At 39.8% G+C, this 15242-nt stretch overlaps 1 protein-coding gene across 4 annotated transcripts in view; it reads left to right on the top strand.

Moving 5' to 3' along the window:
* Nucleotides 1–15242, top strand: part of LOC126354610 (trifunctional purine biosynthetic protein adenosine-3) — an 87569-nt gene that overhangs the window by 58815 nt on the left and 13512 nt on the right. For all 4 annotated transcript variants that reach the window (XM_050004366.1, XM_050004368.1, XM_050004369.1 and 1 more), the window contains exon 14: nt 4718–4870. In XM_050004366.1, coding sequence (XP_049860323.1) covers nt 4718–4870 — 153 coding nt within the window. The remainder of the gene's footprint in view (nt 1–4717; nt 4871–15242) is intronic.

Here is a 15242-nt window from a genome sequence, read left to right as displayed (position 1 = left end):
TACAGTCTCAGATACATTTTCACGAAGTTGAAACTGTTCTAACCCAAGAACACTGTAATTTACTGCTCGTACAGTACACACATGTGGAAGACAACGTACAACACAATTAGGTATACACAAGTGGCAGGTGGAGGCTTGCACTCTGGCCTATATATTCATTAGATCCAGCAGGGGGCACAACCAGCAGGCTGAATGCGCAACTGCTGTCTTATCAACGGGCCGAGTGGCCACTAGTGGCTGAATGAAGCACAAAGTTCACATGCGAACAGTGAAGTGGTGCACACACAGAATTGGTAGTTACAGCACTCCCTTTCCTTTGTGAAGTAGTGACCACTGTGCTCACATGCATCTCTTGCGTGGCCAACATAGGTTGTTGAGCCACTCAATGCATTGCCATCGCCGCGTAGGGTCAGGTGTGGTGCCTGCTCCCCACCCTCTCCCTCCCCTCCCTTTGTGAGAGGCTGTATGGAACAACAGGCGACACTGGTGCAGCATCGCCTTCCACATCTGAGTCCAACCCCAGGGAAGGAGATCGTGACAAAGGCAGCGGAACATTCAGTGCCAGCTGCGATGGAGGTGGCTGTGGTCCCCAGCAGCTGAAGGGGGCACCCACAGCAGAGGAGACAGTTGCAGAAATGGTGGGAGCAGCAGCAGAGAAAGTGAGGGTACCAGCTGTGATTTAGGAGATTACTGGGCAGACGAGGATGCAGCGAAGGCAGAAGTGCACCCAATGTGCACAGCTGCCCATGCAAGGTTGTAGCTGGTCGATATTCCTGACACCCATCCCTCAGCCGGCAGACAGCTAGGTGTCAGCCAAAGATGATGTAGCAGAGACTGGGGCTGATGACCTTGCGAAAACTCTTCCAGACACTTATCCCCAACATTTGTGAACTCGTAAGTAGTGAGGAACCACTCAAGAGCTACTTCTGGTGACACATCCAAAACGTACTTTATAATCTGAGTCTTAAATGTTTCTACTAGTCATTCTGCTTCCTCATTCAATTGAGGTGGAAAGGAGAAGCTGTGACGTAGCAGATATAGCATCTTTTCTTTCTTTCTTTTTTTGTCAGTAACTAATGTGTACCTTGCAAAAATTTTTGACAAAGCAGAGATTATTGCCACAGAAAAAGTAGACAGACAACTTACAAAACAGGGAAACTTAGAATAAGCATCAGTTGCAACAACTCAGTAGAAATTTAAGAAAGATCCCACAAAATCTATATGAATTCGTTCTCAAGGCTATGGATCTGGCCACGGTGACAAAGAAGCACAGGAAGCTGCATTATCGGTGGCACACTGCGGGCTGACTGCCTGGTCCAAAAACATGTCTGTATCCTAATGTTGCACCATAGGTTGAAATATATCTCTTAATCATATCATGAAAGGAAAAGAGCCCACCACTGTAAGTGATGTGTGGCTTTATCTGGCAAAGACTGAAGGTAAAACTTAGACCCATAAAGAAAAATATGAAATGTTTTTAGAACATACACAATTGCCAAACCTCTTTCTCCATCTCAAAATAGCGCTGTTGCGCTATATTTAAGGATTTAGAGCCATATGCAATAGGGTGTTCAGAGCTACCCACGTACTTATGAGCAAAGGAAAGTGCCAATGGCAAACTGAGACCTGTCTATCACTAACACAAGGTGCTGGCCCAGCTGAAAAGTGACCTACAGCTTAAATTTCAAAAACTTTAGTGCCCAGTCACAAGCCAGAGACCAGTGGAAAGGAACATTTTTATATAATATTGCATGGATTGGTTGTGCCACAGGAGCAGCATCAAGCATGAATTTGTGTTAGTATGCAATTTTGTCTAAAAATGCCTGTAATTCCTTGATGGACGTGGGCTGTCGCAGTGCGGAAATAGCACCCTTGTGCTGGTGCAATGGTTTGATTTCAGCATGCGACACTTCAAAACACAAATAAGTAATGGATCGTTGAAAAACTGTGACTTGATTGAATTACACTTTGACCCTGCAGACTGTAAAACAGAAAATAGAGCATGAAGGTTCTGTAAGGCACCAGGCATTACTAGTCATGTAAATAGTTGATGCAGCCTGGAACTGATGGAATAAGTTGCTCTGAAAAGTAATGCAAAATAGCTGGTGGCGTTTGCCACACCAAAAGGCAAAGACTGGTATTGATAAAGCCCAAAGGGGGCATTGATTACTAGAAGGCATTTAGATTCCTTGTCGAACAGTAGCTGTAAATATGCCTCTGCCATGTCAGTCCCTGAAAAATAATGGTCCCCAATAATTTTGCTAGCAACTCATCAGGTCATGACAAAATATAGGTATCAGTGCTTGACTGTGTGTTAATAGTTTTTTAAAATCACCAGAGAGGCATAATTTACTGATAGTTTTTTTTTATTATCGCCAGTGGTGGTGACCGTTCACTGGAAAAAGAAGATGAATAACATCAAGGGATTAAAGACAATCTAATTCTGCTTTTACTTGATCCGGTAAAGTTACCGGTACCGAGTGGGCCCAGGAAAAATGGAGTTGGTCATGCTGTTTCATCATAATATTAGCCTGAAATTGTGTTGCACAACCCTGTCGTGGAGAAAACAGAGAGGAAAATTTGGCACAGAGAGCATCTAACTGTTGATATGGAACTTGATCATAAACCTAAAGCACTTCATCATCGATGGAGAATTCAAACAGTTTAAAAGTGCCAAACGAAACAGATTTCCAGTGTCAGCATTGTTCACAACTAGTGATGCTAATGAATGAACCAAGCCTTATGAGTCGCATGTGCAAAAACTGTCCAAGAATTTGGGATCTGTTGTTTTTGATAACTCACCAGCCTCCATTACACTGGAGTCGGAGGGGGAGAGCCCAAGTCCACATGAGTCTAAGAATTCACAAATTTAACAGCTGCACCGGTGTCCATCTGCAGTCTCAGCCACACTTCAATGTATAGCTTGCTTGGAGACAACATTACTGCTGACACTGTTGGAGAGGAGTTACAAACAGAAGCAATGTCTGCTTTCTTATAGCACCTGTTACATGTTGCCCATCGCTTGGGACGCATGGACTATTCATGTTAAATTAAACAGTTTGGGCATGAAGGCAACAGAACACAAAGCTGTCACTGTTGTGACTGGACTCTTATTGTCACAAATGCCAATTACCTATATGGAGCTGAGATGTCGGTTGTGCCGTTACAAAAGCTTCCCCATTTCACTGCAGATTGACTGACTGCTGGGAGGGGTAGGAGGAACTAATTTCTGAAACTTTGCACCAGGCTTCTATCTTACTACCTGCTGCTCATGAAACTTCAAATGTGAGAGCTATGTTTAATACTTGTGTAAGCATAGGAGTTGCACACTGTAAAGCTTGCTCTTGAACTTCCCTTTTAGGAGGAAGATGTATGATTGTGCCTTGAACCATTTGATCTGCATCAGATTCCTTATGAACATTTGTCACAAAATTATGATGACAGCCAAGTCCATGTAGTTCTGCTACCCACGCCCAGTATGACTGCTTTGGCAGTGGTAAAACTCCACACGATCAGCAACAATATAAGTATGTTTACAGTTATAGGTAGAACATAAGTCGAACATCTGCTCAAAAGAAAGACTTGAGAGTCTTCTAAGGGGGCAAGCTGACACAACAACTGATACCCACGAGGTGAAATCCATGGCAAAAAAGGGGCCTTGTACAAGTTTACATCTGTTGTCCCAAATGCCTAGAAATGTTGGCACACATATTTTTTTTTTAAGTGTCCCAGTTTTCTTGTGCATCATGGTATGCAGGCAACATTGGAAGTATTGAACACACTAATTTATTGCTTGAGCAGTACACACACATGGAAGATAAGGTACAATACAATTAGCTACACACAAGTGGTTAGTGGAACTTACCACTCCAGCCCCTGTATTCATTAGTTTCAACGGCAGGCTGCTGTCATATTAGTAGGCTGAATCAAGCATAAACTTCACGCAACAACTATGAAGCGGCACACACGAAATTGGTAGTTGCAGCAGAAACCTATATTCTTTTGGTGAGGAATATTCTCATTGACTGTGGTAATCCGCTTCTTACATCTTTCTGGATTTCATTTCATATGTGGTCTGTACATTTGATGTTAAGTTTGTTGTTGTGTCCATCATGCAGAATTTGCTTCCAAGGTTTTATAAATCCTTCATTTCATTTATTGCACTGTCTCCAGTTTTGACGATGTAAAGTTTTTCACATATTTCGTTTCTGAGGCTCTTCAGTTGTTCAACAGGTTCTGTAACACTTCCTCACTTTCACAGAGGATAGCGATGTTGTCAGCAAATCTTATAATTGATATCCTTTCTCCTGAATTTTAATCCTACATAATAAATAACAGAAAAAACTGACATAGACAAAAGTACGTGATAACTGAAGCAAACATGGGTCCACAAACAAGCAATTGGTGAAATTATCTGAATGTATAGTCAGAGCTGCCACTGATTTCAGTACAAAATATTGACCTAGTTAGGGGAAAGCATGCTTGAAATGCAAACTTTTCAATTAAACTGCTTCAAATATATCTTCTGTCTTATATTAATTATTTTGAGTCTGAGCCATAACTACATCAATCACTACCAGTAATGGGGAAACTAAACTATAATCCTCCTCCTTTGCTTTTCTTGTAGGGAACACCAATTGCCCCAATGATTGTGTAATACTTGTTAAGGTCATGCTATAGATCTTGTGCTGAAATGAAAACTATATTGCTGTTGCAGGTGGAGTAAGTGGAACAGAGATGTTAAGAACCTTCAATTGTGGCATAGGTGTTGTTTTAATAGTGAATCCAAATGATGTAGCAGATGTGCAAAAACTTATTACTGAAGAAGATGCAAAAGTCATTGGCCAAGTAGAAAAACTTAGTTCCACAGGTAATTTTTTTATGATATAATGTTGAAGACAAATAATCAATAACTAAAATTGTTTCAGTGCTTAAGTAGTTATCACAGTATATTAACTTGCTTTACTTATCAGTGGTATTAAGTCCTTTTAACTGTCATTTTTATTGAAGATTTGCAATCAACTCTATTGGAGCTTTTGCTGGGTTGTTTGGTCCCCAGTAAGGGTTGGATTATTTACAATGATTGTTGGTTTGGAGATATTTTATGGCTACTTAAAAAACGATTTCCATGAGAAGATTCATTCAAACTGTGACTGTAGCAATATAATGTTAGTACTGTAGTTCTCATGCTAAAAGTTTCCATGTCTTGTATCATAATAGTTAAGTTATGTCACTTCCTAGAAGTAAACGTCTACAGGTAAATATGATTCCATGTCTGACGAAATTAGTTCCTATTTCCACAAGCACTCTGAAAGTGTGCTTTGGTTATGGAAAATAGCTTTTTAAACATGCAGTGAAATTACTATTGATCTTTTTATAAAGTGGTATGACATACTGAGTGTGCTGCTTACTGCAATAATTATTAGGGGAGGAATGACATTGTGTAGTGCAGATCATTTCAACACTGTACCACACCTGTATGCACCCACCAGCTTACCCATATGCATGCGAAGGATGCGAAGGTAGTGAAGGCTACTGACCAGGCAACCTGTTTCTTTTATTCTGTGTGCGCACAAGCCATTTGGCCATCCCTCCCTGTGGGCTCTCAATACCTAGCACAAGCTATGTCCCAGCTTCCTGATTACCCAGATATCAGCTGTTTGTCCACTCCTGCCCATCTCTGACCATGGGTACACAACTACCCATGGCCAGTCACTTGTGCTGGAACGGCCTGGCATGGTGAGTAGCACATTGTTATCATTACCATTGAATGCAAAAATGCAGGAATTTTCCTGCGCTTCATTATAATTGCCACCCAAAAGGAGGGAAGAGAGATTATCTCATGTACCACTTCAGGGACTCAAATGCATGTATTTCACTTACTTTTACCCCAGCCTTAACTTTCGTACATCAGCTCTGATTCAACAGTAACTGTCTAGTTCCTTGAATTCACTGTAAGAAGGTAGAAGGAGCAAATATTTTCTCCTTATTCCCTCTCCTCCTCTTTATTGCCTCCCCCCCCCAAAATCCTTTGTCCCTTTATTTCTTTTTTTTTTTTCTTCTGTGAATGAGAGCTGGGTCCACTTGAGCAGTTGGATGAGCGATAAGAACTTTTGACTCTCCCACAGCAACGCCTTACCTGCTGTACAGGGCACACTAACAGTCAGTTCCCTATCTAGAAGTTTAGTGTGTGGTGATTGACATTAATTCTGTTTGGGTATGTTTTTTGCACTAATTATGTTTATTATTAATATCTGTATTTTGTATACTGTTAATGCATTTTGTGGAGAGTAAACATTCTCATGTGTGTCTGAGCTCTATGTTGTCACTATGGAAGGGTTGGCATAACATTGGGAAACAGCCTGAAAGTGCTCCTTGTGATATGACTGGGTAGAGAGAGTGGGGATTCTTCTGCACACTCTTCAGTTTACAGGTTATACTGTTCAGAAACAGGTGCCCTAGGCAATCTCAGAAATCTCTGGTACTGGTGATTTCTCTCAAACTATAAAGTAGTCTATGTCTCATTAGCCAGTATGCTCTTCTTCTACAATGCATTATACAACTTCTTCAGCAGATCTTTGATTTTCTGAACTCACAGCTTGAAACAAGGTTCATAATACCTAATATTCTCCCCACACCAAAGCGAATGTCATTTATAATATCCCCCCCCCCCCCCTTTCTCTCCTATTTCAATACCTAGACAGACCTCGTAATCCAATGTAGATAATGACAGGAGGGGACAGCAAAATCGCTAAATGAGAAGATGACTTATGTCCTTCACGTAGATGGAGAATTTGGGAAAGAGAGATAAGACTAGGGTAAAAGATAGTAAACATGATTTGACCAACAGATTTGACATTAAGTGAACTAGAGGAGGATGAACCCAAGTGTAAAGTAACACAGAATGCTGCAGAACAGTCTAGAGACCTTGTAGATGAGTTGAGAAGAAAACAATAGTAAAAAAAGAGTTCTGCGAAATGATAAATCACGGAAGGGCTTAGGCATGAGCAGCTACAGGAAAAAATAGTTTTTTGTGTACTAGGTCTAAAGTTTTGTGATAGTAAATGACAGTCTTAGCCTGCTAACAGAATACTTAAGACAAAAAGCAAATACAATCATGTGGCAGTAGCTGGAGTAGCCTGGGGAAAACGGCATCTACAATAGTATTATTTGATACCTGGTCAAAATAGCAGTCACTAATCACATAAAAGTCAGCTTTGTTGAAGTCCTGTGGTGTTGTGATCAGGTGCTGTTAACAGTGCATAGCATGGAGCTTATCACATCATTTATGATTAGATAGTCAATGGCCACATTTTTGGGCACCTGGAGGCAGATATGAATTGTTTCTCTATTTGTCTTCTAGCAGCAGGAGCAAGTTATTTGCAATATTATTTATGCTGCTACAAGTGGGATAAATATGACCTTTCCCTCTTATAATGTTTTCTTTAGATATACTGGCCGTGGAAGCTGGAAATAGATATATTTGAATGTAATTCCAGAAGTATATTACAAATATTAGGGATGAATATCTTTGGTTTTTTTAGTTAAAAGATATCTGATATTTAAAAGCTGATAACAGAAAGCTAGCTGTGGAGTATTCTGTGCACAAGTGATAAACCTTGTAGTTACATTAGAAACTTTGATTATGTGATTCAATGATATGTAATATTTTTACATTAGATCCCTGTACAAAATTATTTTGAAAGAAGATACTATCTCTGTATGGCATTCTATAAATGTGTTAATTAGAAAGGTGTTTCTTGTGATGTCCAGTCTGACATGTCATATGTAAAATCACACATGATTGTCTGCCTCGTGTGCAATATTTTGTTATTTGAATTCCACTTGACAGACGTTCTATTCTTGATAACTGTTATTAAGCACCTTCTATTGATAATGTAGGCTTTGAAAATCTTTGGGTACTGTGTTATCACAAACATCAAAAAGCTTTGTGTTCACTGCATTAAGTTACATTACCAATCCACCCATGTGTGTATCACCAAACTAAATCAGTTTAAGTAGCATACAGAGTAGGCTGGTACTAAGAACATAGAGTGAACAATGACACTCTTGGGAGCCAGTGTCTCTTTCTTCTGTCAGAAGTGTTGAAGAGGAAGGAAGAGGTATGAAGCAAAAGAACCAGTGAGGTTTACGAAATGGGGAGAGTTTGGAAAAGGCGCCCCGATCCCGGTTCAGGGGAGACCTACCAGATGGGATGAGAAGGAAAGGCTTTTCCTTTGCCCTTCTTCCTTCCCCTTCAATCTCTCTGCCAGAAGAATGAGCCACTGCCTCCAAAAGTCAGCACATTTCTTTAACCTTTGTAAGTGTTTCCTCCTGCCAATACTTGGCGAGTAAATTTTTAGCAACTTTGCACTGTTTTCTTATTTGACACTTCTATTGAACAAACACTTTTTTTCACTGTAGCTGCAGTGCTCCAGAATAGAATTGAGTGAAAGTATGCTAGCAATCCTGTCTACAGGTCCATCAAGTGAGAGATTTTTGAGTGCAAAGCAGTGAGAACTGACCTTTTTGATAAATTTTTCCACATGCTGGTACCCCCTCCGTTTACTATCCATCTGGATACCCAGGGACTTCACACATGGAGCCTGATCCATTTATGCTTGTTGATTTCTACTAACTCTGGTACCTGTAAGTCATTTTTATTTGATTGGTATGCTGTATCGGAAGATTCCACCAATGTACCTGGTAAATCATTTATCTAGACCAAAAATAAGAGTGACCCAAGCACCAAACTTGTGCCACACCATATTTAATGTTGCCCTCTTTGAATTAATCTTATTCCTTTGCTAGTGCGACTCTTTGTTTTCTGGTTTCCCTGGCACACTTATGTATCCTAACTGTCAAAGGCTTTGGCAGGTCACAGGAAATGCCAATAGGGTAATTTTTGCTGTTGTACTCGAATTGAGTCTGAGAGATCATATGATTGCATTCTCAGTAGAGAAAACTATACAGAAGACACATTGAGCAGTTGTTAAACGATTATTCACAGGAGGATGGTTTAGTATTTTGTTCTTAACTATTTTTTTCAAACATTTATGAGAAAATGGGAAGGCATCATTTTAGCTGCAACAGGCAGAAGACATGCTTTGTTGGTGCTGCACATTTTAGTGATTTTGACTGAGATAAACTCTCACTGTAGTGTTCTTCTTTGGCATGTCAGTGTAGGAGTTGGCACAGAAACAGCTAAGTAAATAATCCATGTAATTTAGGACGTTATTTATGTATAAAAGTTGACTTTGGAATTTTCCTTTGTTTGAGACCACATTTACAAGATTCTTGTTCTGACTTGCAGTTCTACATTCATATATTTTACTGTTCGCTTTGCTTCTGCATAATCTTTCATTGATTGTATCATGCCATTTTGGGAATTTTCAGAAGCTATCATTGTCCTGTGCATAAACTAATTTTTAGTTAATCGGCATTTGTGATTTAGTTGCTGTAGCAGATATTCCAGCTAACATATTGTGTTACATTTAATCTTCCCTTAATGAGAAGTATGTATTATATACATTTATCATAAATTAACTCTATTTTTGAGTTTGCTGATATCTATAATTAACCTCAAAAAGTTTTAGGAAATTAGCAATTTTTACCATAGGTTTTTCTGTTGCCACAATAGAAATTTCATTTTATGTGTTTGCTTAGATTCTTATAGAACATTAGCAGCTTCGTAGCTCAAGAGATTAAGTTATGATCAGTGGGCTTAATTTAAACTTATGTGTTCATTTTTTTGTAGTACTTCGCACCAACTAAAATGTAGCCCCACTGTGAATGCTGTTCTCAAACACAGAATGAGTTGGTTGACATTCATAAGCACCTGGAAATCACCCTGATTACTGTCAAACAATTGGCAGCTGGTGCGAGTTGTATTGGAAGAGCTCCCAAGAGTCTTGTACCTGTAGTACTGGTACTAGAGGGTACCTTAAGGTACCTTAAGTCTCCTGTCTATCTTGTCTTGTATGCAGAAAGTACGGGATCTGTCATTACTCGTCCACTTGACTATGAATGGCATTTCCATTGTAGGGCAAGGCGATCTGTACAGGGTTGATGGGACTCGTGTCACCTGTTTTGGGGAAACCTGTTTTTTTTTCCAGTGTTAAGAGGAGGCAAACACACAATTGTGGGGACCTATTAATCATTGGTTGTTCAAATCAGTGATGAATGATGGTACCCATTAGGGAAATAGCAGCAAGTGATAGGGAAGGACACCAGGTGCACTCAGTATGTGTGTCCGGGGGCATCATTCAACATGTTGTACAGACTATTGTGGCAGCCATTGCATGAACAGTGTTCAAGCAACTGCTGATTGTGGCACACGTTGGAACAAATGATACCTGTTTGGACTCTGAGGTCATACTTTTGTTATTTCAGCGACTGGCAGAAAAGGTTGAGAAGACCAGCCTTGCACATGGAGTTTGAAGTTAGCTCACAATTTGCAGCATTGTCCTCAGAATTGATAATGGCCCTTCGGTTCTGAGTCAAGTGGAAGGACTGAACCAGAGACTTTGAAAACAGAGTCAAGCTAGGTTGCAACTCCCTGGACTTGTGCAGTAGGGTTGAGAACTGTAGAGTCCCCTTAAATGGGTCAGGTGTGCACCACACATCAGACACTGCTACTAAGGTAACTGACTGTGTGGAGCGCATATATAGACTGGGCAACTCTCCATCCAATTTTTGAGGAAAATTTAAGTGTATATCAAAAGGATAGGCAAATAGGAGATGGAGGTGATGTCTTTGTCACAGTAGACAAGACACTTAAATACACTGAGATAGAAACTAAAGCTGCACGTGTGATTGTTTTTGGGAAAAACTCAGTATCAGGGTGGCCATAAAATGATGACTGGCTCCTTCTATCGCCCACCAGACTCATCTCCTGATGTAACAGGAAACTTTAGAGAAAACATCAGTTCACTTGTACATAAGTTCCCCAGTCATGCTGTAATCATCAGTGGAGACTTTAATCATCCAACAAACAATTGAGAATATTACAGTTTTGTTAGTGGTGGATGTGATCAGTAAACTAGTGGCTCAAGTTTAAAATACTAATTGAGCATGCACTGGATAAGTATGTACCTAGTAGAACAGTTTATAATGGAAGGGACCCTCCATGGTATACAGTCACTATAAAGAAACTTCTAAAGAAACATTGATTACTACGTAATAGGTGTAAAGCAAAGTTAAGGGCTGTAGACATAGAGATGCTGAATGAAATGTTTTTGGCTATCTTTCACAAAACCCAAAGAAATTCTGGTCATATGTTAAGGCTGTTAGTGGCATCACAGTTAGTGTCTGGTCCCTAGGAAATGAGACAGGAACTGAAATTGAGGGTAGGAAAGCAAAAGCTGAAATGCTTAACTCCATTTTCAAATGTTCCTTTACAAAGGAAATCCCAGTAAAATTGCCCCAATTTAATCCTTGTAGCACTAAAAAGATGAGCAAAATAGGTATTTGTGTCAGTGGTGTTGAGAAACAGCTGAAATTGTTAAAATTGAAGAAAGCTCCAGGACGTGATGGACTCCCTGTCAGATTCTATACTGAATTTGCAGCTGAATTAGCCCTTCTTCTACCTATAATCCATCATAGATTCCTTGAACAAAAAGCTGTGCCCAATTCTTGGGAGAAAGCAGAGGTCACATCTGTCTACATGAAGGGTAGTAGGAGTGATAAACAAAACTACCATCCAATATCCTTGACATCAGTTTGTTGTAGAATCTTGAAACATATTTTGAGCTCTAACATAGTGAGGTGTCTCGAACAGAATGACCTCCTAAATGCTAACCAGCATGAATTCTGAAGACGCTGATTGAGTAAACCTAACTTGCACTTTTCTCACATGACATTTTGAAGCTTTGGCAGTCAGGTAGGTGCAGTATTGATTGATTTCTGAAAAGCATTTGACTCAGTACCACCCCTACACTTATTGTCAAAGTATGATCATTTGGGATGTCAAGTGAAATTTGTGACTGGATTGAGCATGTTATCTTAGATGTAGAGTCATCATCAGAAGTAGAAGTGCTCCAGGGAAGTGTCTTGGGAGCTTTGCTGTTCATGTTGTATGTTAATGATCTTGCAGACAATATCAATTGTAACCTCAGACTTTTGCAGATGATGCAGTTATGTATAATGAAGTATTGTCTAAAAGAAGCTGCATAAATATTCATTTAGATCTTGATAAAATTTCAAACTGGTGAAAAGATTGGCAACTTGCTTTAAATATTCAAAAATGTAAAATAGTACACTTCACAAAATGAAAAGGTTGCAGTATCCTGTGACTGTAATATCAATGAGTCACTGTTGGAATTGGCCAGCTCACACAAATACCACAGTGTAACACTTTGTACAGATATGAAGTGGAATGATCACACAGGCTCAGTTGGTAAAGCAGGTGGTAGACTTTGTCTTACTGATAGAATATTGAGGACGTGCAATTAGTCTACAAAGGAGATTGCTTACAAATCACTCATGTGACTTGTTCTTGAATATTGCTTAACTGTTTACTAAGTAGAACTAACTGGGAGCATATCAAGAGCAGGACACCACGAATGGTTACAGATTTGTTTGATCTATGGGAAAGTGCCACAGAGATACTGAAGAAAGTGAACTGACAGACTCTTGAAGACAGTTGTGAACTATCCCGAGAAAGTCTACTAACAAAGGTTCAAGAAATGGCTTTAAATTCTGGCTGTAGGAATATACTATATACTACAACCCCCTACATCTTGCTCACAAAGGGATCGTGAGGGTACAATTAGAATAATTGCAGCATGAACAGAGGCATTCGAACAATCATTCTTCCTGCACTCCATACATGAATGGAATGAGAAGAAACTATAATAACTGGTACAATGGGATGTGATTTGCAGAGTATAGCTCTAGATGGAGGAGATCAGTCTGTATTTAGAAGTCAGTTGCGTATCTCCACTTTTGTATATTGGTGTTACCACTACAGCCTTTCAGTCTTTCAGCATTTACTCCTCAATGTACTGATTATAAAGGTACTCAACGATGACAATACCAAGTCCGCATAAGATTTTATCATTTTGGATGAGATGCCTTCATAGCCAGTGATGTAATGATTTTTGTAATTTATCTATCACATGAGTTGGCAAAACTGATGTCTGGTGATGGAGGACTTGTTACCTGAATGAGATCTTTACTCTACAGCGGAGTGTGCACTGATATGAAACTTCCTGGCACATTAAAACTGTGTGCTGGACCGAGACTCGAACTCGGGACCTCTGCCTTTCATGGGCAAGTGCTCTACCATGTGAGCTACCCAAGCATGACTCACGCCCTGTCTTCACAGCTTTACTTCTGCCTGTACCTCGTCTCCTACCTTGCAAGCTTCAGAAAAGCTCTCCTGTGAACCTTACAGAATTATCACTCCTGAAAGAAAGGATATTGCAGAGACATGGCTTAGCCACAGCCTAGGGGATGTTACCAAAATGAGATCTTCACTCTGCAGCAGATTGTGCACTGATATCAAACTTCCTCGCAGATTAAAACTGTGTGCTGGACCGAGACTCGAACTCGGGACCTTTGCCTTTCACAGGCACGTGCTCTAGAGCACTTGCCCGTGAAAGGCAAAGGTCCCGAGTTCGAGTCTCGGTACGGCACACAGTATTAATCTGCCAGGAAGTTTCATACTTGTTACCTTTCTAAATAAGGCTATAGGACCTGCTTTTGATGAGAGCTTTTTTGTCACCATCTTTTCAGCTGCTGTTAGAAAGAATGAATTTATTGAATTTAGTAGCCATCAATTTTAATTTCATGTCATATATTTTTGTGCTCAAGCCACCTTGATGATCAACATAATTTGTTTTGCCAAATTTTATCTGCATCATATCTGATAATGCCCTAAATTGTCCTTGCCTTGTTTCTGGAATTTGTATCTTTTGTGGATAGTACATAGTTTTTGCATCATGCCAAATAATGCCCCAAATTGTCCTTGTCTTCTTCCTGGAAATTTGATCTTTTGTGCATATTACATATTTTTTGCTTTTTTGCTGACACAAAAATTTTGCACTTCTGCTTTTAGTGCATTTTTAAGTCTTGATTAGAGCTAGTTCTTTGCATTAAATAAACCTTCTCCCTTCCTAGCACAAGATTTTTTGATCCCAGGTGTTAGCCATTCTTTTTATCAGCTTCCAACATTAATGTCCCTGACCCATTGTAAACAAAAGTGGGTTCATTATGTTGTAAGAATATTTTTGGGAAAGAATTAAGTTTCTCATCTACCATGTGTCCCTTGTAAACTTCTTCCCATTTTTCATCCTGTAACTTCTCTCTGAGCTGTGTAACCGAATCAGCATTTACAATTCTGTAAAAAATTATTTTTCGTTTCTTAGTCAGACCTGATTGTGGTGCACTGTGTCTTCGATTCTTGGTGGAAATGTTACTGTGAGGGTTAGATGGAAGCTGCAAATAATTAATTCTATGTGCCCTTAATAAGACTTATCAGAGATGAAATCTACTTTGAAATCTTCAAGAAGTATAACACTTCCCAGTTATTTCTACTAAATCTTATTAGTACCCCCACCACCAGTTGCTTAACAAAGTTTAAAACATTTCCTGTAGAGGGGTCTGTAGGCTGTCAGAAATGTTGTCTTGTATGTTGCAAGTCTATTGCTGAAGTACGGCACCTAATAGGCATTCAATAAGGTACTCAAAGAGGTCTACAGACTGGACTATATATTCCACTTTTTGTGCATGTAGCTACTCCCTCTTTCCTCACGTTACTCCTACACTAATGTGATAATGACTTACATTCATGTAGGTGCTTTTGTTCATTCTTAAATTGATTTTCTCCGTTAAGAATCTTCACTAATGCTGTCATGGCATGTCTGGCATGTCTGGAACCATTATCTAGGACACCTAGCTTACTGACTGTCAGTCAGCTACATGTGTCCCAATGTGACCACACTGAAAGGCACAGGAGCCTTAGTATCACATCACCTACATCTGACCTAGTGGTTGGTGTTGTGGTTGGCAGGAGAGCCAACCGTGTTCCTAAAGGAGGCCCAAATGCACGCATTTTAGCTCACGCAGGCGGGGCGTGAGGTCTGGAACATGACAAGGGAATTATAATTGAGAAAAACGAACGTAGCTGGTGGAATACTTAACTTTAATCGATTAATGGAGAACGTCGCTCTTTATGGTACATGATTCACAATATCAATAGAAACTGATCATGGCGCCTTGCTAGGTCGTAGCAAATAACG

Source organism: Schistocerca gregaria, chromosome 3, assembly GCF_023897955.1.
Source record: "Schistocerca gregaria isolate iqSchGreg1 chromosome 3, iqSchGreg1.2, whole genome shotgun sequence".
Lineage (NCBI taxonomy): Eukaryota > Metazoa > Arthropoda > Insecta > Orthoptera > Acrididae > Schistocerca > Schistocerca gregaria.
Note: the sequence above shows the minus strand (reverse complement) of the source record. Positions and strands in the feature narration are given on the sequence as shown.